The sequence below is a fragment of the Trichophyton verrucosum genome (assembly GCF_000151505.1).
Source record: "Trichophyton verrucosum HKI 0517 chromosome Unknown contig00086_1.f1.exp, whole genome shotgun sequence".
Lineage (NCBI taxonomy): Eukaryota > Fungi > Ascomycota > Eurotiomycetes > Onygenales > Arthrodermataceae > Trichophyton > Trichophyton verrucosum.
The window spans coordinates 24,686-45,769 of NW_003315584.1; the positions used below are offsets into that span (position 1 = coordinate 24,686).

Here is a 21,084-nt window from a genome sequence, read left to right on the forward strand (position 1 = left end):
GAAGCGGTCCCACGAGGCGGTTAGCCCTCCAAGGATCAACGGAGAAGAGTCGACTCACACAATTGTTGCGCCCAAGATATCAAAAGCTCGCGCATGTTAGTTTACCTGTGCCATGAACCTGTATCCTCGATATCTTCGATACTAAGTCTTCTTACAGGTGCAGAATGCAAGCGGCATAAGATTAAGTGCGAGGTGAAGCCTGGGGAAACCAGCTGCACCAAGTGCCTTAAAAGTGGTGCCAAATGCGTGGCCAATGACTTCTCTCAGAGATTCGTTGATGACGATTTTAAGTGGGTTGCAGCCAGTGTTATTCCTTTTATTATTGGGCTTTTCGCAAAGAAACTTGACTGACATGCGTCCCTTTCTCTCGTTATAGCTGGAAGGCTCAAGCCACCAATAGAATGCAGCGCCTCGAGGCTGCTGTGTCCTATCTTCTCCGCGAGAACAAGTTCCCTTCGCTCTCAGCCTTTGACTTGACTCACTCGCCTGGAGCGCCTTCCGACCTAAGCTCTACTCCAAACCATGCGTCCGGCGAAGTTCGTGTTAATGATATGAATGCTACCAAGTCACTGGACATGACTAGAGAGAATTCCCAGGAACCAATGCCGGAAGAGCCTGATCTGGTACCTGCTCCCATGGGGACTCTATATGAAGTCACAAAGCTCCGTAATTTAAGAAGTAACCAAGTTGGGAAACCGAAGTCGACATTGATGGAGGAGGATTTCATTTCGAGAGGCTGCATCTCACTTCACGAGGCGGAGGAACTTTTTGCTTACTTTCGCCGTACCTTGAATCAGCTTCTCTGGGGTGGAATAATCCTGTTACATTCAGACCTATCCTCTGTGAGGAGGTCCTCATCCCTCCTATCGGCGGCTATTTTAACGGTGTCTGCACTTCATATTCCCAACCGGACAGATACCCTTAACAAATGCTACAATGAGTTTGTCTCATTGATTGGAGCGGCCACCTTGTCACGCTATCACACACTGGATGACATTCGTGCTAGATGCATTGGTGCATTCTGGCTGCCAGACCTTAGTTGGAAGCTCTCCGGACAAGCCGTACGGATAGCAACTGAGATTAACTTACATCACAGTTTCTTGAAGATGACCAGGGGGCAGACTGATCAGTTTGAGCGTGCTAAGCTCTGGTACTTGATCTATGTTTGTGAACATCATTTCAGTATTGCTTACGGAAGGCCCCCTTCAATCCATGAAGACGCTGCTATTAAAAATTACGAAACTTTTCTACAATCTCCATCTGCTGTTCCGGGAGACGTTCGACTTATTGCTCAAGTAGCATTGTTCGTCATTCTGACGGAAGCGTATCGGATATATGGGTCAGATACCGAGCAAGCATTGACCGAATCTGACTTTGGGCAACTGCGGTCTTTTAACAGGGCTATTGAGCAATGGAGAATGCTGTGGCAGCCCCGGTCTCGTACGTTCCAAACCATATCGTATCTGCATTATCGGACCAAGGCCGTTAGACTGAACTAATTGTTTTATAGTTGATAACCCGTATGTCCGAACGTATCCTTCGAAGGGCGTTGTTCTGCACTATCATTTTGCTAGATTCCAGCTCAACTCCCTGGCACTTCGTGCCATTTCGCCAAATATGCAGTTTTCACCGGAGCGCAAGGAAGCCGCAAATGTAGCCATATCTTCGGCCATGGCTACCCTCAACCTTGTTCTGGAGGAGGTGGATTTACGTGACGCAGTCGTGGGTGTGCCAATTTTCACACACACCATGATTACGTTCTCGGCTGTCTTCTTGCTCAAAGTTGCTGTTATCTGGAATACAGGGTATCTTAATGTGGATGCTGGCCAGGTACAGCATTTGGTGGAAAGAATTATCGATTTGATTACACGCGCAAGTGCCGGAGAAAAGCACCTCACTCGCCATATTTCGAGAGGACTTGGCAAAATGCTTGAACGATTCAAGGCATGGAACCGGTCTGCAGCAAACACCTCTCCTGATAGTACTAACATGGCCAACCCGATTATGGACAGTGGGACGGAGAGTAGTACTAGCTTCACACCTTCGAATATGTTAATATCCGACATGGTGGGCGCATATGGGTTCAATCTCGACGAACATTTCCTTGACCCATATATGCCTAACTATGGGTTTTATGCCACTTGATTGGCAATTCTGAGATGTTAAGCGTATAATTTACAAATTGACTCTAAAGATCTGCCTTGATATATCCATCTAACTACGTTGTTATTGGCGTTCTCTGAAGGCACAGGTCACTCCTTTTTAACTCAACCCGCCATGGGTTGAATATATGGCCTCTGAATTAAGGGTTCGAATATCTTCACCATTTTCACTCACCACCCCCAATCGTTCGATATAAATATTCCCCTTTTTGCCTTTTACCAGTTTTTCTTTTTTAATCTTTCTGATAATTTTCTTTGCTGTATGGTTCTGAATGGCGGGATCTTTCTCTTGCGCGAGGCCACATGTACAGGTACCTAATTCGGTTTGTCGGCGTACGGGTTACTGACGGGCCTGTTATTTTTTAGAGTCATCTATTAGCGGATACCTATAATGAATATTGACAAAATCTATAAGCGATCAATTCTGGCTGGTCATTAACATAGAAGTACACAATGGATAAGTACTCATTTCTACTCATTTGTACACCTCGGGTATTATGAATAGGTATATGGTACAACTGCAAGCACTGGGTTTCCACAAAACTCGCTAGGTAGTGTTAGGTTTTATACTCTTTGCCAGAGCCCAAAAATTCTCCATCTTTGCCCTTGCTAGCTGATCCTTTGCTGCGCCATCAGTCTCGCATACTCGAGCTCCGACCCATTTCCTAAACGCTCGGTTTTTTTCCTCCCCTTCCCAGATTAATGTACAGGTATTTAGACTCAAGTCTTTGAGTTCTCCCTTCTCATCCTCTGCAGCCAGCCAAGAAGTTAGCGCTTCACGGTTACCTTCTCGCACGGAGTTGGCACCTGAATTTTCAGTCCAGTCAATGCGGTTTAACATCAGCTTTTTATAAGCGTTGATAGAGTGAGCGCCCCCCTCTACAATCACGATGTTGAGCTTGGGGTGCATGATGCAGATACCAGTAAGTGCATGCTGTTCTGCGTTCTTGTTAATCTTAAATCGGTGGCGGCCATTTGCCAGACTGTCAATGCGGTAGACAGACACACACACTCCCTTGGCGGCATCCAATTCTTGTTTCGACGCCAATTTCTCGTGCCGTTGCTCCTTTGTGAGTTTTCGAGCTTCGTTGGCGTCCTGGTGTTTTTGCGCGCGCTCAGCAATTTCACGGTTGACTCTGGCCTCAACAGCAGTAGGATCCTTAACTGCATCCTCACCCAGTACTCTCATAAGGTTTGACTTTTTGACTTTCGGAGCGGGTACAGGCTCCAATCCAAGACGGATCTTAGCTTGTTGTTCCTTAAGATCCGCCATACGTCGTTGTCGACGAATCTTTGCTTGTTCCTTGGGGGTCAGATACATGGGTTTCGGAGCAGGTATATTCTTGTCTTGCGGAGGTTCGAGAAGGACTGGATGTTGTATATATATCGTAATAACAGAATCTGGGGTATCAATCTTCAGGTTACTGGGATCATCGGTTGCAATATAATCTGTTCCATTCACCAGCCCTTCATCCCACCATTCAATTGCCGGAGGTGCAGCCACAAGGTAGGATTTTTCAACATCAAGGTCTTCATCTATACCGGCCTGTCGAGCTCGCTCTGCAATCCGTTTTTTCATAGCTTCGAGCTGAGCTTGCCTTCTCAGCGCCGCGGCTTGTTGAATATATTTCCCCTTTTGATTAAAGATAAGCTGGCGCGTGTGACGGGGTCGTGCAGCTACAGACCTGGAGCCGAAACTGGGATCGAAATATGGGTTATTCCTAGTTTCTTCTATGGATGGGCCGGATAAATCAAGAGGCGTTTTCCCTCGACTAGGCGGAGTAAAGGACTCGGATCGAAAGTTCGCCATAGTTGTTGCAAATTTCGGCTGCATGGCTTGTTTCCCTTTTGTGGTTCGGTTATCTTGCCCGCTGTCTCCAAGGAGTGCAGGATGCAAACCGACATCCAGACCCCCTCTTGCCCTCATCATACTATCGTCATTAGCCGGAGGAGGAGGAGTGGGAGCAAAACTGGGTGCAGGTTGTGGTGGTTTAGTCGCAGAAATATTTATCTTCCCAGTAGCTGCCGCAACCCTTGCCTTCATTTGTTCAAGCCTAGACATAGCCGGCGATGATCCTCCAGATTGTTGTGCCGAAGGACCCGCGGCAGGTATTGAGGCAGCTCCTCCCGTCCCCTGAGCGTTCAGTCTAGCACGAACAGCTTCTGCTTTTGCCTTGGCTTCTGCAATCGCCTTCGCCATATCGACTTTCGGGGGAGGTGTTGGGGGTGCTGGAGACCCATTGTTCGAGCGCGATCTCTTCTGAGACGTGCCATCATCGTCGAGCTGGTGAGGTCTCTTGAGAGACCCGCCAGTAGAGGTGCCTGCCATGGAAATCGGTGTTGGTACGTAGTTTGTGTATTGAAGCTTGAAGGAGATTGATAGAGGCTGTCGACAAAACGCGCGGTAAGTTGAACGGCTTATGTCAGCAATGTAGAGGTATGCTTACATAATATATAGCGACATTCTTAAGCTTTTTTCTATCGAAGCATGAAAAAGAAGAAGGGCATGATGCATGAACGAGATCTCTAGTGTAGTGAACAGTCTATGACAGCTCTTATAAGGTGTGCATCGTTCCTTCGAACAAAATATTTAACTACTGCTGGGCTCTCTCGCTGAATCCATAGCTGAGCCATAACTGATCTGCTTACATAAGCTGATAGCACAAAGTCGGCGGCAGGCGGCAGAAAAAAAGTTTAGCTACACCCGAAAAGTGTAAAAAAAAAAAAAAAGTTATCCAGAAAGCAATCAACAACCGCGGACGCCGACTGCGCAGCTCTCCCTTCCACACAGACAGGCAGGCGGGAAGGAGTTTGCAGCCATGTCGAGTTTCGCTATTCCTGTCTCGTCGTCCATCGGCGGAATTGACTTTGGAGTAATGTCCGATGAAGAAATTAAGGCGGTTTCGGTCAAGCGAATCTACAACACGCCCAGTTTAGACTCGTTCAATAACCCGATACCAGGTGGTCTATATGATGCTGCTCTGGGCGCATGGGGTGATCATATGTATGTCCGGCGTTACAACTTTGCATTGATGCACTGGATCGCTAGAAATACTAACAGAATTACCCATTTAGATGTTCCACTTGTCGCCAGAACTCCTGGTCCTGCGCTGGGCATTCTGGTCATATCGAATTACCAGTTCACGTCTACAATGTTACCTTCTTCGACCAGTTATACAGACTACTTAGATCTCAGTGCATATACTGCCACCGGTTTAGGATGTCCCGCGCCCAGGTTAATACCTACTCCTGCAAATTGCGGCTCCTACAATATGGTTTAATTGAAGAGGCGCATATCGTTGGCAACATGGAATTACGAAAAGGCGCTCGAGGGAAAGACGATTCGAGTGATGACGATAGCGATGATGAGGACGATGTTAGTTTGATACAGCGCAGGAATGCCTATGTCAAGCGTTGCATTGCAAACCTCCCTGTTCACAAGAGGAGTAGAAGCCATATGGAAATCGTTAAAGATCCCACTGCGGCGGAAATGCGGCGGAGTTTGGTACGGGATTTTCTGAGAGAGGCTTGTGCTGTCAAAAAATGCACTTCTTGTTCTGGGTTAGCAGTCCACTAATGATCCTAATGATACTATATGTGACCCTTATTGACTCTGTTTTAGAATTTCTCCAGCCTATCGTCGAGACAAGTACTCGAAAATTTTCCGAAAATCTCTCCCGCAAAAGGCCAGAATTGCCATGATGGAGGCTGGTTTCCAGATACCTAACCCTCTTGTTTTGATGGAGGAGGCAAGCCGGCTGTCCCAAAAACAAAAAGACGGGGACAAGACCGCAAATCTGACAGAGTCGCTTGACGATGACGATCAGCCCAATGCGGAGCAACAAATCTCAGTAGGCAATACTATGTTGATGGACGTCGAAGAAGATGCAATGACCCAAGTAGGCGATATTGAATCTCAGCAATATGTTCCTTCTTCGGAAATTTATGCTTCTCTTCACTTTCTATTCAACAAAGAACAGGAAATCCTCGATTTGATATATGACTCTCGGCCTTTTGTCAAGAAACGCTCGCATATTAGTGCCAACATGTTTTTCATCAAAAATATTCTCGTACCTCCGAACAAGTTTCGACCAGCAGCTCAGCAGGGCCCAAACGAGATCATGGAAGCCCAGCAAAACACTTCTTTTGGCAGGATAATCAAGCTATGCGATCAAATCAATCAAATCAGCAGGGAGAGACAGGGTGATACAACAGGCACTTCAAGAAGAATTCGTGATTATCGTGATCTGCTCCAGGCGATTGTTCAACTCCAAGATGCCGTAAACAGTCTTATAGATAGGGATAGGAATCCCTCTCAGGGGCTAGGTGCTCAAAATGAAGATGGTATAAAGCAGCGTCTGGAAAAGAAAGATGGTCTCTTCCGAAAGAACATGATGGGAAAACGAGTCAACTTTGCGGCTAGAAGTGTTATTTCCCCGGATCCAAATATTGAAACGAATGAAATTGGAATACCCCTTGTTTTTGCAAAGAAGTTGACATACCCCGAACCAGTAACGAACCATAACTACTGGGAGCTGAAACAGGCTGTTATCAATGGGCCAGACATATACCCCGGTGCAGCTGCTGTTGAAAACGAGCTTGGCCAAGTGGTCAGCTTGAAATTCAAGACTGTGGACGAAAGAGTAGCGATTGCCAACTTGCTTCTCTCACCGTCTAATTGGAAGCTTAAGAGGTCACGCAATAAGAGAGTGTATCGCCACCTTACGACAGGAGATGTTGTTTTAATGAACCGGCAGCCAACACTGCATAAACCCTCTATCATGGGCCACCGTGCAAGAGTCCTGACTGGCGAGAGAACAATTCGCATGCACTACGCCAACTGTAATACATACAATGCTGACTTCGATGGTGATGAAATGAACATGCATTTCCCACAAAATGAAATTGCCCGTGCAGAAGCCATGCAGCTTGCGGATACCGACCACCAATACCTCGTCGCTACATCTGGAAAGCCTCTCCGTGGTTTAATCCAGGACCATTTATCCATGGGAGTATGGCTCACTTGCCGAGATAGTTTCTTCGATGAGGATGACTACCACCAACTACTTTATAGCTGTCTACGGCCTGAAAATTCGCATACCGTATCTGACAAAATCTGGCTAATGCCACCTGCTATCTTCAAACCACAGCCCCTTTGGACTGGAAAGCAGATAATAAGCACGGTTTTGAAGAATATCACTCCGGATAACCGGGCTGGCCTCAACTTGGACAGCAAGTCATCTACCCCTGGGGACCGCTGGGGTGATAAAGCCGAGGGTGAAGTTACTGTAAGAGACGGAGAACTGATATCAGGAATTCTCGATAAAAGTCAACTCGGTCCTACTGTCGGTGGCCTCATCCATTCTATTCACGAAGTTTATGGTCACATTGTCGCTGGCAAACTGATCGGTATTCTGGGCCGCCTTTTGACCAAAGTCTTACACATGCGTGCATTTACCTGTGGGATGGATGATCTCCGCCTGACCGAAGAAGGAAATGCCAAACGAAAGGAGTTAATACAACAAGCGGATGGCCTTGGTAAAGAAATATCACTAAAATATGTTACTTTAGATGAAAACAAAGTAGACGACGAGGACACTGAACTGCAACGTCGTCTTGAGGAAGTGCTACGGGATGATGATAAGCATGCTGGACTTGATGCTATGTATAAGTCGCGTGCGGGTGAACTTTCATCGGAAATCACCAAGGCTTGCCTACCTAGCGGGCTTGAAAAACCCTTTCCCTTCAATAACATGCAGACCATGACCGTATCGGGAGCCAAGGGTTCAATGGTTAACGCGAACCTGATTTCTTGCAACCTAGGTCAGCAAGTTTTAGAAGGTCGCCGAGTTCCCGTCATGATAAGCGGGAAGACTCTTCCATCATTCCAGCCATTCGAGACTAAAATTGGAGCTGGCGGATACGTTTTTGGTCGTTTCTTGACTGGAATTAAGCCGCATGAATATTATTTTCACGCCATGGCTGGCAGGGAAGGTCTAATTGATACCGCTGTCAAGACTTCACGATCAGGCTATCTCCAGCGCTGTTTAATCAAGGGGATGGAAGGTTTAAAGGCGGAATATGATACCTCTGTTCGAGACACTTCTGATGGGTCTATTGTACAGTTTTTGTACGGAGAAGACGGGCTTGATATCACAAAACAGAAGCACCTGGACAGTTTCTCCTTTTTGGCACAAAACTACATGTCGATAGTGTCGCAGGTTAACGGGGTGAACGACTCGAGTAAGATTCACAGCGAGGAAGCAAGTAGTTGGTCCAAGGCTGCCCTGAAGAAGATAAAAAAGACAGGAAAGATCGAAGCTAAAGACCCTGCGTTGGCTCACTTCCCCCCTGGTGCCAACTATGGTAGCACCTCCGAGAAGTTTTCATCGGCACTCAAGAAGGTATGGCAATTATCTTATCAACGTCTACCTGTACTAGAGCTAACACGATGTTTAGTATCTCAAATCCAATCCCGACAACCTACTCAAAGACAAAAGCACAGGCGAGGGTGAAATCACTAAAAAGGCCTTTACCACAATGATGAACATGAAGTATATGAAATCAGTCATTGATCCTGGTGAGGCCATTGGTATAGTTGCTGGTCAATCTGTTGGTGAGCCATCGACCCAGATGACTCTGAATACTTTCCATTTGGCTGGTCACGCGGCCAAAAACGTCACACTCGGTATTCCCAGACTTAGGGAAATCGTAATGACAGCTAGTAGCCATATCATGACACCAACAATGACCTTGAAACTAAACAAGCAGACGGACGAAAAGACCGCGAGATTGTTTGCTAAGACTATTACCAAGCTGACCCTTGCCGAGGTAGTTGATAAATTGAAAGTTCGAGAACGTGTAACATCCCAGGGAAGTGCAAAGGCCAAGATCTATGACATCCAAATTGACTTTTTTCCTCCTGAAGCATACTGCGCCGAGTACGCTATTCAAGTGAATGATGTTCTCCGAACGCTCGAAGAGAAATTTATACCCCGCCTTGTCAAGCTCACTGAAGCTGAATTAAAGAAGCGAACTTCTGAGAAGTCCTTGTCTAGCCCTTCTGCTGCCCAGCCTGAGATTGGAACCTCTGTTGGTGTTGTGGAAGAAGCTAGGCGTGAAGGAGGGGACAATGATGAAGACGATGATGAAGACTTGGATGATGCCAAACGTGCTAGCTCCTCACGCAACAATGCTGGTCAAGCCTCGTATGAAGCTCCTGATGAGGGAGAGCAAGAGATCATTAGAAGGCAGGATACTCCTGATCTTGAATCTGACGATGAGGACACCGACGATAAACAAAAGCTTGCCCCAGTAGATAACAGTGACAGTGACACCGATATGGAAGATCCTGTTCCCTCCAAAGCTAGGAAATTGGCCAACAGCAGAGACCGGGCAGATACTCTCAGGGGGAAGTACCCTGCTCTCACACAGTTCAAATTCGACCCAGAGAATGGAAGTTTGTGTACCATTCAACTCCAATATGACATCTCTACACCAAAACTTTTGCTTCTACCCTTGGTCGAAAACGCAGCCCGTACTTCAGTCATACAGTTCATCCCTGGACTTGGAAGTTGCGCGTATATACCAGCTGACAAGGGCGAGCCTGAACATGTGGTAACGGAAGGTGTTAATTTGTTGGCAATGCGCGACTATCAGGACATTATTGACCCACACTCCATATATTCCAATTCTGTGTCTCACATGCTTGGCCTATATGGTGTTGAGGCGGCCAGGGCTACCATTGTCAGTGAAGTTGGAGCTGTTTTCGAAGGCCATGGTATCAAGGTGGATAACCGACATCTCACCCTTATCGCTGATGTCATGACTCAAACTGGTGGTTACCGCGCATTTAACCGTATGGGCATTGTTAAGGATAGTACATCTCCATTGATGAAGATGAGTTTCGAAACAACAGTTCGCTTCCTTCGTGACGCTGTCCTAGAGAGGGACTGGGATAACCTCAACGGCCCTAGCAGCAGAATTGTTGTAGGTAGAGTTGGAACTGTTGGCACAGGTGCCTTCGATGTACTTGCGCCGGTCGGATAGATATTTAAAAAGGAAAAATAGTGAGGCGTTTATTTGCTTTCTACTTGCATGTCAGGTTTTAGCCATACTCATAGTCCATGTTAATGTCAAACTTGAGTTCCAGTGTTGGAAATTGGCTCACGATAAGCCTTGGGCTCATTGGTGGCTAAAGAAACTGGCTTAATAGACAGTTACCCTGAAGACAAAAAAGGCATCGATCAACAATTACACCGGGTGGTAACAACGCCTTTATCACGTACACGTCTTAATAACACCATGGCCAACTAGTCGTACCCTCCCCAAATTCTACCTGCAAGTATTTGAACCCGGCTTATGACTCGAGTTCTGCGAGAAGGTCCTCATTAAAATCGTCGTCATCAACAATGGCAGTATCGGCTATTCCCGTGTTGGTTGCATCCCACGCCATTTTATTCCCCTGTGTCTTTTCTATCTCTTGCTTCTGTTTCTCCAGATGACGCTTTAGGTCTTCCAAGCTCCATGTTGAAATACCTTCCTGGTCCTTTGCTTTAAAAGGCTGTGCCATTGACTTCAAGAAACTCTTCGCCGTTGCAACAGCCATATCAGTGCTTAAATTCGTTTCACTCTCAAGCATGGCCTGGCTTATCCATTTAGGCAATTGGTTTCGTTTTTTCTGGAATCTACGGTCAGCAAGTACCATGACTCCGTAATCATCCTTTCCACGAAGGACACGTCCAAGGCACTGCGCAGCATGTCGAAGTGCGTCGAAAGAGAGAAAATCGTTCTCGCGTATACGGTAGTTTTCTCGTAAGAACTCGAGACGAGCTTTCAGGATTCGGGATTCTGTATATTGAAACGGAACACCAATACAAAGGACAGTTCGTCCATAATGATGGTCGAAATCAATTCCCTCAGAAACCTTTCCTCGGGCAACACACAGGAGTACAGCACCACGACCATTGCAACATGCAGTACGATAGGTTTCAAGAGCAAGCGACGACTCCTGAGAATCGGGTGTTTCCACGAGAATCAACTTATAGTTCCAGACAGAGTCTAGAATCCCCATCCCCTGCCACATACTGATTATAGACTCCATGTAGAGGTATGATGGGAAGAACACAACAACCCCATCGGGGGTAATACGGCAAAACTCAAGGAGCATGTTGCCATAATTTCTAACAACTCCTGGATCGTTGCGTATTTGGAACGATGATGATATTTGTGCTTGATCGGAGCCCCGAGTAACAATCATTGGTAAAAAAGAGCGGCGGGCAAGGGTCATACTGTAGGATTCCTGTAGGGCAGCATCAAATCCTAGCATCTTTGGATACATCTCCAAAGGAGAAAGTGTTCCAGAAGTTATAATGACTGAGCTAAACCTGTCGAACACAGGTTTTATGGCTATAGCTGCATCCAGGCAAGTAAAATGTAAAATCGGATTGGGAACGGTTGCCGTGTCCGATTCAAAGGGTTCAAGAATGAGTAGAAAGCCTTTTTCGTACGTTGCAGCAAGCGTAGCGAATGTTGCAACCTCTTGAAGAGGTTGGTAGTCTTCGATATTCACAAGCTCCAGTGTGCGGACCAAGGATGTAAGTCGTTCTGCGCAAAACCGCAGAGGTTTTCGTTCTATAAACGTCAGATCTTTGAGATGGGAAAGGAACGATAGCGGTGTTTCCGAGATTGTATGGGTAACTTTCATCCGAGTTTTTAGGTATTCAATAAAGCGTTTCAAAAAGGCCACAAAATGTTCAGCCCGACGGATATTTCCAGGTACAGACTCTTTCAGAAGATCATCTGGAAGAACAGGGTTTGCCATCAGCTGTTCCTCCTCTCTTGCCTCGTCTGCTTCCCGCAACCCTTCAACAAGCTTCTGGTATTCATTTTGCAGCTTGTCAGCATCCGAACTCTTCATATCGTCTATTTTACGTTCGAGGTTGTTGGCGCCACGGCTCGCTTTCCGCAATGAGTCCTCTGTGAGATCAATGCTCAGAGATTCGATACAAACGTTATCGATGTTATGTGCCTCGTCAAATACTATTATACTATCGCGAGATAACTCTTTGGATACTCTCTCGGCAATTTTCGGATCGAGAAGATAATGATAAGAGTAAATTATGACGTTGCAGTATGGCATCTAATAGAATTTTTAGTGTTATATGGTCGAAAGGCAACTCGATTGAGGTTGCCGTTAAGCTTACCATTCGCCGAGCAGAGAAATATGGGCACTGCTTGTGCTGCTCTCCGTATTTAAGGAGTCCATCAAGTGTAAAAACCCCTGGTGGGACTAAGTTACTAGGTTCTAAAAGGTCTAAGTTCTGCAACAAGTCAGCTTTAGACCTTGAGATTGGACTGCTGGAGCGGACCTCATGATATATGCAGAGCTCAACGTCCTCCCCTTTCTCTTTTTTTTCCTTGATAAAGCCTGCTGTAAGACTCCGACATCGAGCATCAACTACCGCTCCACTCTTTTCGCGCTTCACGGAAGGGTGCAAACACAAATTCTTTCTGCTTGTAAGACCTAAGGCTCGAAAATCTTCCACAACTCCGAGCTTCTGGGAACGATATTTCATTAGCGCGCGTAATTCGCTCAATGCCTTTTCGATCTCAGACATGGTTCGGGAACAGTAAATCAGCTTTCTATGCTCTGGGTAATGTTGTTGGTAGGCGACAATCAGGGCGAGTAGAGTAATTGTTTTCCCTGTCCCAGAGGGCATCTCTAAGACACAGTGGCCGCCCGCATCCAGGACCTTCTTGAGATCGCACATATATGCATATTGCTCGGGATATATCCGAGGGTAAGGAAAGAGAATTGGCAGGTCACTTTGTTGAATCAAGAATAGTTAGCTCAGGGAGTTGCAGTTCGTGAAAAGGGCCAGACCTACTCTATAAGGAACTCCATCTTGTAAGCTCCACGGCTGGCCGTGGGAATCAGGAAAGGCGACGGCTACTTCACCTGGCCCAGGGCAAATTTCCCCAGTCAAAATATCAAGCACTGACTGACATCAACGATAATGTCAACTTCTGAACTTCCATCTCGAACATCAAAAGAAACTCCGCAGAGCCTCATCTAGTTATCTAAGCTAAACTGTAAATATTAGTCATCTTATCACGTGAATGATCGCTGACCCCCACTAGTTAACTAATAAATAGTTAGGTCCGTCGGAGAGCTGATTTCGGATAGCGAACGACAGCTTCTCAGCGCCGGCAAAGCTGGTTGTTTCTCGATCCAACGCCACGGAAGCGCAGAACAGTTGAACGATGACTGGATTTGGCTGAACCTAGCTCCAGACCTTTTATTTACTTGATTTTATTTTCGGCACTTTTGCTTCGATCTTTCTCCAACTGCATCTCAACTTTTACTTGCCCCGCCGGCCATGAGTGGGAAGAAGTTCAAATCCCAAGCTTCAAGCAGCAGAGCAGCTGCCGGGGGCTTCGGGGGAGGCTCATTTAGTTCATTTGGCGGCTTCTCAACCGCCGGACCTGCCCAGGAAACCCCGGCATCATCCCTATCCTATGTCTACGAGCCGCCAGACTTATCCCAAATATCCGACCCCCAGGTTGTGGTCACGTTTAAGAATCTTTTAAAAAAAGATAGTACCACAAAGTCCAGAGCACTTGAAGATTTGCAGAGTCATATATCCAATGTGGTGTCAAGCAATTCCTCACTCGATGATGGATTGCTAGAAGCATGGGTGCGTTCCCCTTACTTTCGCAGTAGACAGATTAATGGAATAGTAGTATTTACTTTTATTTTTATTTTTTTTAAAAAAATTGTTTTGCTCAGTCTAAGGTTTACCCACGCACCTCGATAGATTCCTCTCGTCGAGTCCGGCAGCTTGCTCACAGTCTGCAAGGAGATATAGTTTCCATCGCTGGAAAACGCATTGCACGGTATATCAGTGGTACTATAGGTACATGGCTGGCAGGCTTGTACGAAAATGATAAGCTCGTTAAGAAGTCTGCACAGGACTCACTCGCCAAATCATTCCCTACAGAAGAGAAGCAACAGGGGATATGGACCGTGTACCAGACTTCCATACTCGAATTCGTAGCGGACGCTACACTCCAACAAACGCCACAAACTCTGAGTGATGAAAGAACTGTACGGCCGGACGACGCAAATGCAAAACATGCGCGGGTGGTTGCAACAGCGTTACTGGAGTTTAGTAGGCTCTTAGGTATTAATGCACAGACCATTTTGTCCATTGAAGAAAAATGCTAATCCAAATCAGCCACTGCCCCGACAGAAAAGCTCTCCAAAGATGCAGATTCGGTAGAGAATATCCTTCAGAGTCGAGATTTATGGAAGTTTTCCTACCACGAGGATGCATTTGTCCGACGATCGTTGTATGAACTTCTGCAAACTTGTCTCTCCAAGAATATCGATTGCGTCAATTGGAAAACAATAAGTACCTGTGTGCTATCAAAATCACTGGGTATATCACAGACTGGCTCATCCTCCACGTTTTCGGGACTCCTATTGGCACTTACCAAAAAATCTCCTCAACTCTGGACCACATATTACTCCGCCAAATCCCCGGCTAAAAAGCAATTGATGCGATATATCAAAGCTGGATCAGAAGGGGCGGGCCCATCGTATTGGTCAGAGTTACAACTTATCTTGCAGTCACTCCCAATGGAGGTGCTGGAAATAGATAAAGGAGATGAAGCTGCCATACACTCCATAATATCTATTGCTGAGGCAATCCACTGCTCACTCAAAAAGAGGGAGGAAGCAAGGACAAACTCATTAGCTGCCTGGACTACTTATATTAAAATGAGCATTTGGATGAGCAATAAGATTCCTGGAGGTGAAAAGCACCTCAAATTCTTGGAAGAGCATCTATTTCCAATCCTTGTGCAATTCATCGCTGCAGATCAAGCACAAGCCATATGGACAATAGATGATCCCAACGCCTCCAAGATTTGTGTTGAATTATTCATTGCTCTAAGCCAAATTCTAGAACACGACACCACCGGCGGCTTATGTATAAAATTGGCAACAATACTGAAAGATAACATTTTAATTTCGGAGCCAGAACAGTCCCAAACATACCGAGCTTCCCAGGATTCGGTTTGCTCCAAAGGAAGTCGGTTTTTCACGCTTTGCGGTGGAGTTGTTACAAAAGCTTCTGAAAGCAGTCAGCATGCCTTTGTTGTGGAATCTATAAAAAGTAGCTCGTTCTCATTGATAGAGACATCTCTTCAAACGCTTCAATCTCGAAATGGGAAACCATACGGCGCTGCAGCAGTGGTCGGTGAGGCTCTTGCCAAGATACCATCACTAATGGGCGAGATGGAAGCCTTAGATCCTTTTCTTACCAATACCCTCCCTCAGCTTATTTTGTCGCCTTCAGCAGAGCACTTGGTGTCCATTCTATTTGCCTGTCGGAGCAGGAAAGGATTTAATAACGCGCTCAGAAAAGCAATCAGTGCATACCACAATACTCTGATTTCCTCTTCTCAACTGCCATCAATGGGCAATTTATTTTCCTCAGTGACAGCTCTTGATGAAGAAAATAATCCAGACCTTAAGCTGTTGGTTTTAGGCGTGCTTCAGCAAGGTGTTCGTGGGGACCATCAGTCTTGGCTGGATATTGCAGCAGTTCATCAGAATAAGAAACTAGGGCCGGAGATTTCTAATACCATCCTTGATTCTTTAATTGAAAGGCTGTCCAGTGAAGACTCAATGGTGGAGGTTCTTCGTGGACTATTGCTACTTTCTACAGAAAGTGCCGCACCAATCCAATCATATGTCACAAGCTCAAATGGCTCGAAATTAATTTCCAAACTCCTATATCTTACCGAATCTTCCAACGATGAGGTAGCATTACTCGCAGCATCCTTAAAAGACCAAGTTACAAACATTGGAGGTGATAATAGTTCTCTCAAACCAACCCTTGAAGTTTTGGAAAGGAATTTCAAAACGGTGGACGATGAATCATTATCGTAAGTGGAATTTCTTTGGGGCATAGAAAACTCTACTAATTCATTCGATAGTGTCGAGTCATTAATAGCCATTGTCCAAGAAGTCCTCGATAAATCGTCTGTACATGATAGCCCTAAGCTACTACTCTCACTGTTACCTAGGGAGAGTTCATGGAAGGCCGCCCTAGATCCTTACATTGAAGCCCCCCCCAAGCGATCATGTTCAATAATGAGTCCGCTAGGGGGCGCTGTGCATATCATTGATGCGTCACGTAACCTGGACATTTTACATGCCGTCCCAAGAGACCGGGATGGTTTCCCATTAGCATTCCGGCTTGCATACTATGTCACCAAGCTTCTAACAGCTGTTGGTATTGACGCCGTGCCTCTCCCACCGCTCGAGAATGTTTTCACATATTTCCCATTAATTATCCAGCTAGTTGATGAAGAATTGAGTATTGACGAGTCCACGGCAATCCTATATCCCCTTACTTCTGACACCCGAGCAATTGCACTTGAAATTGTTTCTGAAGCTCGCATCCTGATAAATGGTTGGATTCAGAAGTCATGCACAGCAGATGCAGCCTATAAGGCTGGCGCCAGATCATTTGTATCCTTCTGGGAGAGAAGTGTATACAACTTCGAAGGCACTGGTTCTAGAGCATATCGGTTTGCAGAGTGCTTCGCACGTATCGTGACCGAAAGGGACGCAATAAAGCCGACACCGTCGGCTGATGGCAAATTAAAAGCAGCAATGGAAACCCCAGGGCTTTCTAATCCCTTTGTTTTAATTGCAACTATTGTTGGATATAGGGATTCTATTATAGAGACGCAAACCGTTTCAAAGCTCTGTAACCAGTTAGTTGCAGATATGACGGGCTTAAAGGATACCAACAATATTGGAGGTGAGCTTTTAATATACTTGGGTCTCATTTTTACTCCTCTGGCTGACACCACGGTCACAGATTTACGAAAACTAGTAGTCCTTAATTCTCTGATGTATGGAGGAAACAATCCAGCAAAGAATATCCCCACGCAGAGACTGGTGTTCTTAGTGAAGCATCTCATTACGTGTTTGCAGTCTGGGGAACTCGGGGTTGGAATACTCTCAGAAATACTTAAAGTTTTGTCCGCAGTTTTGCCCTTGATGAAGGAAATATATGGATCACATTGGCCAGACTTGTTTGATGTGCTGAAGTCATTGTGGCAAAATGGAGGGCTATCTAGCGAATATCTCCCTGTTCTACATTCCTCATTGCGTTTGTTCAGTTGCTTGAGGAAGTTGGCGACTGAGGACAGCAATGAGGATCTGGAGGATGCATGGAAAGAAGCTCGAAAGTCGCACACAGAAACTATGGTCAACATGTTAAAGCAGTTCGGTAAGCTTGACCCCATTCAATGGCATAAGGTATCAGTTTGCTGACACAGTTATAACAATAGGTCCTTCGTTTCACTCTGACCAACCCTGGGATATCACAACCGACCTCCTATCGCGAGAACTGTCTGCCATCAATGCTGATGCAATCTCTGATATTAGTGAATTATTTTCCAGCCTTTCCATCGAAAACAAAGGTGTACAGCGTGCAACATATGGAATAATTCATCGAGCAATACCCAAAATCCAGGAGACCTTATCTTTCGATGTGGCGCTTTCCAAAACTGCAGTCCATCTACCAGATCAGCTCTTGGCTCTTCTCTCGGAAGTGCCACCCATAGCACCATTTAAAGAGGCAGATATAGACGAGAATTTCTGGCTGGGAGCTCGCTCTTATATTCTTGGCTGGAAAGTGGTGTTTGATCATTTCGCGTCTTCGGTGAGATTACGTGCTGTCTGAACCAACCCCAGTGATATAATAGCCTGTTCTAACTTATGTTCAGTCAATACCTGTCCAAGAGGGCTACAGCTCTGATATAAAGCAGAAAGACTGCCTGAGTTCCTTGTTAGATTTTGCGTTCGACTGCCTGGAGACGCCCCAGGGTCAGCTGATTGATGCTTCGAAGTTTGAGATTCGCTCGTTTGAACTATATACTGCCGAGTCATCGAAAAGGGAGATGCAGTGGCTTCTAGTCCATATCTACTACCTAGCTTTGAGATACCTACCAAACATGACTCGGGCTTGGTGGGTTGACTGCAAAAAGCGGCTGAAGACACCTGTGGAAACCTGGACACAGAGATACGTGAGTAGTTTTATCTGGGGGGAAGTATTTGGCCTGTATTGCTAACTACTATCAGGTTTCTTCTCTTATAATAGAGGACTCGTTACAGAATGTAAGCGACTGGTACTCTGGCCAGGACTGGGACAGTGAGGAGCATGCTCTCGAAGTCAAAGTATCCTCCAAAGCGGCGGAGATCATCGGCAGCATCGAAATAGATGAGGAATCACCACCGACATCTATTGCTATATCCCTTCCCCCAACCTACCCGTTGCATCAAGCCACTGTTAGTGGACGCTCCCGTGTAGCCGTTGACGAGAAGAAATGGAAGAGCTGGCTTTTAGTGATCCAGGGGGTGATCCTATTTTCCAACGGAAATCTCATGGACGGACTGATGGCATTCAGACGGAATGTACAGGGAGCTTTGAAGGGACAGGGCGAGTGTCCCATCTGCTGCTCCATCATTTCCGCTAACATGCAGACGCCGAACAAGAAATGCGGAACTTGCAAGAATACGTTCCATTCAGACTGCTTGTTCAGGTGGTTTAGAAGCAGCAACTCGAGCAGCTGCCCGCTGTGCCGGAACAGCTTTTTGTATTCTTGATCTCATGGACAGCCATGCGAGAGACTTATATAGACCTGTGTAGAATGTATCAATAGTCGTTTGACATTTCACTACCTACATCTTAAAATCTTCTGCGCTGTCTACAGCGTGGGCCTTGTCTTAATCAGAGTGGTGAGTCTATGATGTTGACGTTGACAGCGAAAACGAACGTCGTGGGGCAACTTAAATAGTTAACCTACTTACGACCGAAAGCTAAAGCTATCTATCCAACCTACGACTGACGACGACAACAACAATAGCAACAACAACTGCAACAACAACTGCAACAACAAACAGCCAACGTGGATATATTCTCTCCAATGGCGGCTGCTCACATTCCCAATCTCAATACACTGCGACGGGGCGGTGGAAGAGGCCGCGGAAGAGGTAGGGCCGGTTATCCTGGCACCGCAGGCCGCGGGGAGGGCAGCTCTGGGGACAAGGTGGTGCAGCAAACAGACAACGATGCCAGCGTCTCGAGACTCAGCGCCGTCGAGCTGGGCTATCTTCACGATCCATTTGCCTCTATCTTTGCACCAGAGACAGCTGAGATACGAAGGTATCCCATCATTAACAGAGGTACGTGTCGCTTGTCTCGTCCCTGGCATGCACTAACTGGAGACGCCCAGGAACATTTGTGCGGACAACCTCGATTGACACGCTGGTTTCCCGGTTCCTCTGGGCGGACAAAAAGAAGAAGCAGATAATTTCGCTTGGAGCTGGGTCGGATACTCGAGTATTCAGGTTGTTGTCAGAAAATCCAGAGCTGGATCTGACGTACCATGAGCTCGACTTTGCAGAAAACACGACCTCGAAGATCGCGAAGATCCTCTCCTCTCCGCCGCTCCTGAACGCCCTCCGCATCACAGACCGAGAGGAGGTGAAGACGTCTTCCAATGGTGATGCATTCCACTCGAAACACTACCACATTCACCCCATAGATCTACGAACGCTCACAGCGTCGTCCAACGGCCCGGACCGTCCACGGGTTCAAGATATAGATTCAAGCGCCCCGACCTTGTTGATCTCAGAGTGTTGTCTCGTATATCTGCCTCCTGCCGATGCCGTGAAGGTTATCTCATATTTTACGGATAACGTGTTCTCTCCAACCACGCCCCTTGCACTGGTTATATATGAACCCATTAGACCGGATGACCCATTCGGAAGAACGATGGTGAATAATCTGGCGGCTCGCGGGATTCAGCTACAGACGCTTCATCGTTATGCAACACTACAAGCCCAGAGGGAGCGGTTGCAGAGTCACGGTTTCTCAGACGGTCAGGGCGTCGCCGATATTGATTTCATCTGGGAGAAGTGGATCGGAGAGGACGAGAAGAGTCGAGTTGCAGGACTTGAAATGCTGGACGAGGTCGAGGAGTGGCAGTTGCTCGCAAGGCATTACTGTGTTGCTTGGGGATGGCGAGATGGCCCGCCATCACCTGGAGACCAAGAAACGCTTCCGACTGGCGAGGCCTTCCACGGCTGGCGAGAGTTTCCATCACAATGAATAAACCCAAATAGACTGAGCCATTTTACTTACACTGTCAAAGAATAAGGAGTATCTTCTTTTTGACAGGAGATCGTCCACTCTCCGAATATTCCTGGAGTTCTCCTGATTGATGGTCCCTTTTCCCGGACGACAACAGTCGCTTTTAAACTACTAAGATGATCTGCGACCCAATATACGCCATACGGCCACGCATCAAGTTGCCGTGGCAGTCTCCTGCCTCCCGCGTCCCCTTTTCCAACATGTCCAAGCACGCTGGTGATACATAATCACATCACGTGGATATCTGAGGCTAAAGCTCAATCTCACCCGTGGCCAAAACTAGCGAATTTTGCCTTTGCAGGAATGCGAGCAGTCATCTTCGCAATTATTTTTGGCTGGCCATAGCGAGTAAAAATGCGACAGCCAAGTGCCGACTCGGCAGGGTCAAGGAGCCACCTCGTCCGTGTGGTGGATCTTATTGGACTACACTGGCGATCTCAATTTAACCCCTGCACCAAACAGGAACCAAATCTTTTTCTGGATACGATTGTTGGTTGAGCCCACAGAGGCTCTCCGCGACGCGAGTGATTCGGTTGTCCTGAAGAACCTGATACGATACGGATGGAGGAAGCCCAGGCTCGAAGAAGAATGGGCGGGACTATGCTGGAACCCTGTGTATATACTGACAAGGGCATACAAACTGTGATGAGTGATCTGGTTAGTTGATGATGGCGTACGGA

General features: G+C 46.6%; 5 protein-coding genes across 5 annotated transcripts; 3 read left to right on the forward strand and 2 right to left on the reverse strand.

Annotated features, from left to right (window-relative positions):
• Nucleotides 1-401: 401 nt before the first annotated feature.
• On the forward strand, nucleotides 402-2,145 carry TRV_00911 (uncharacterized protein; the record flags this gene model as incomplete). The annotated part of the gene is made up of 2 exons (XM_003024860.1): nucleotides 402-1,440; nucleotides 1,511-2,145. 2 exons carry the CDS (start codon nucleotides 402-404, stop codon nucleotides 2,143-2,145), a joined length of 1,674 nt encoding a protein of 557 aa, XP_003024906.1.
• Nucleotides 2,146-2,709: 564 nt separating this feature from the next.
• TRV_00912 (uncharacterized protein) lies at nucleotides 2,710-4,491 on the reverse strand (the record flags this gene model as incomplete). Its single annotated transcript, XM_003024861.1, has 1 exon — nucleotides 2,710-4,491. The coding sequence occupies one exon, from the start codon at nucleotides 4,489-4,491 to the stop codon at nucleotides 2,710-2,712; it is 1,782 nt and encodes a 593-aa protein (XP_003024907.1).
• Nucleotides 4,492-4,981: 490 nt separating this feature from the next.
• Nucleotides 4,982-10,211, forward strand: TRV_00913 (uncharacterized protein; the record flags this gene model as incomplete). The annotated part of the gene is made up of 4 exons (XM_003024862.1): nucleotides 4,982-5,166; nucleotides 5,352-5,723; nucleotides 5,785-8,566; nucleotides 8,622-10,211. The coding sequence occupies 4 exons, from the start codon at nucleotides 4,982-4,984 to the stop codon at nucleotides 10,209-10,211; spliced, it is 4,929 nt and encodes a 1,642-aa protein (XP_003024908.1).
• Nucleotides 10,212-10,521: 310 nt separating this feature from the next.
• TRV_00914 (uncharacterized protein) lies at nucleotides 10,522-12,883 on the reverse strand (the record flags this gene model as incomplete). Its single annotated transcript, XM_003024863.1, has 2 exons — nucleotides 10,522-12,303; nucleotides 12,368-12,883. The coding sequence occupies 2 exons, from the start codon at nucleotides 12,881-12,883 to the stop codon at nucleotides 10,522-10,524; spliced, it is 2,298 nt and encodes a 765-aa protein (XP_003024909.1).
• Nucleotides 12,884-13,543: 660 nt separating this feature from the next.
• Nucleotides 13,544-20,362, forward strand: TRV_00915 (RING zinc finger protein, putative; the record flags this gene model as incomplete). Its single annotated transcript, XM_003024864.1, has 10 exons — nucleotides 13,544-13,861; nucleotides 13,954-14,335; nucleotides 14,402-16,118; nucleotides 16,170-17,476; nucleotides 17,538-17,911; nucleotides 17,955-18,275; nucleotides 18,364-18,791; nucleotides 18,963-18,987; nucleotides 19,116-19,434; nucleotides 19,485-20,362. The coding sequence occupies 10 exons, from the start codon at nucleotides 13,544-13,546 to the stop codon at nucleotides 20,360-20,362; spliced, it is 6,069 nt and encodes a 2,022-aa protein (XP_003024910.1).
• Nucleotides 20,363-21,084: the final 722 nt, after the last annotated feature.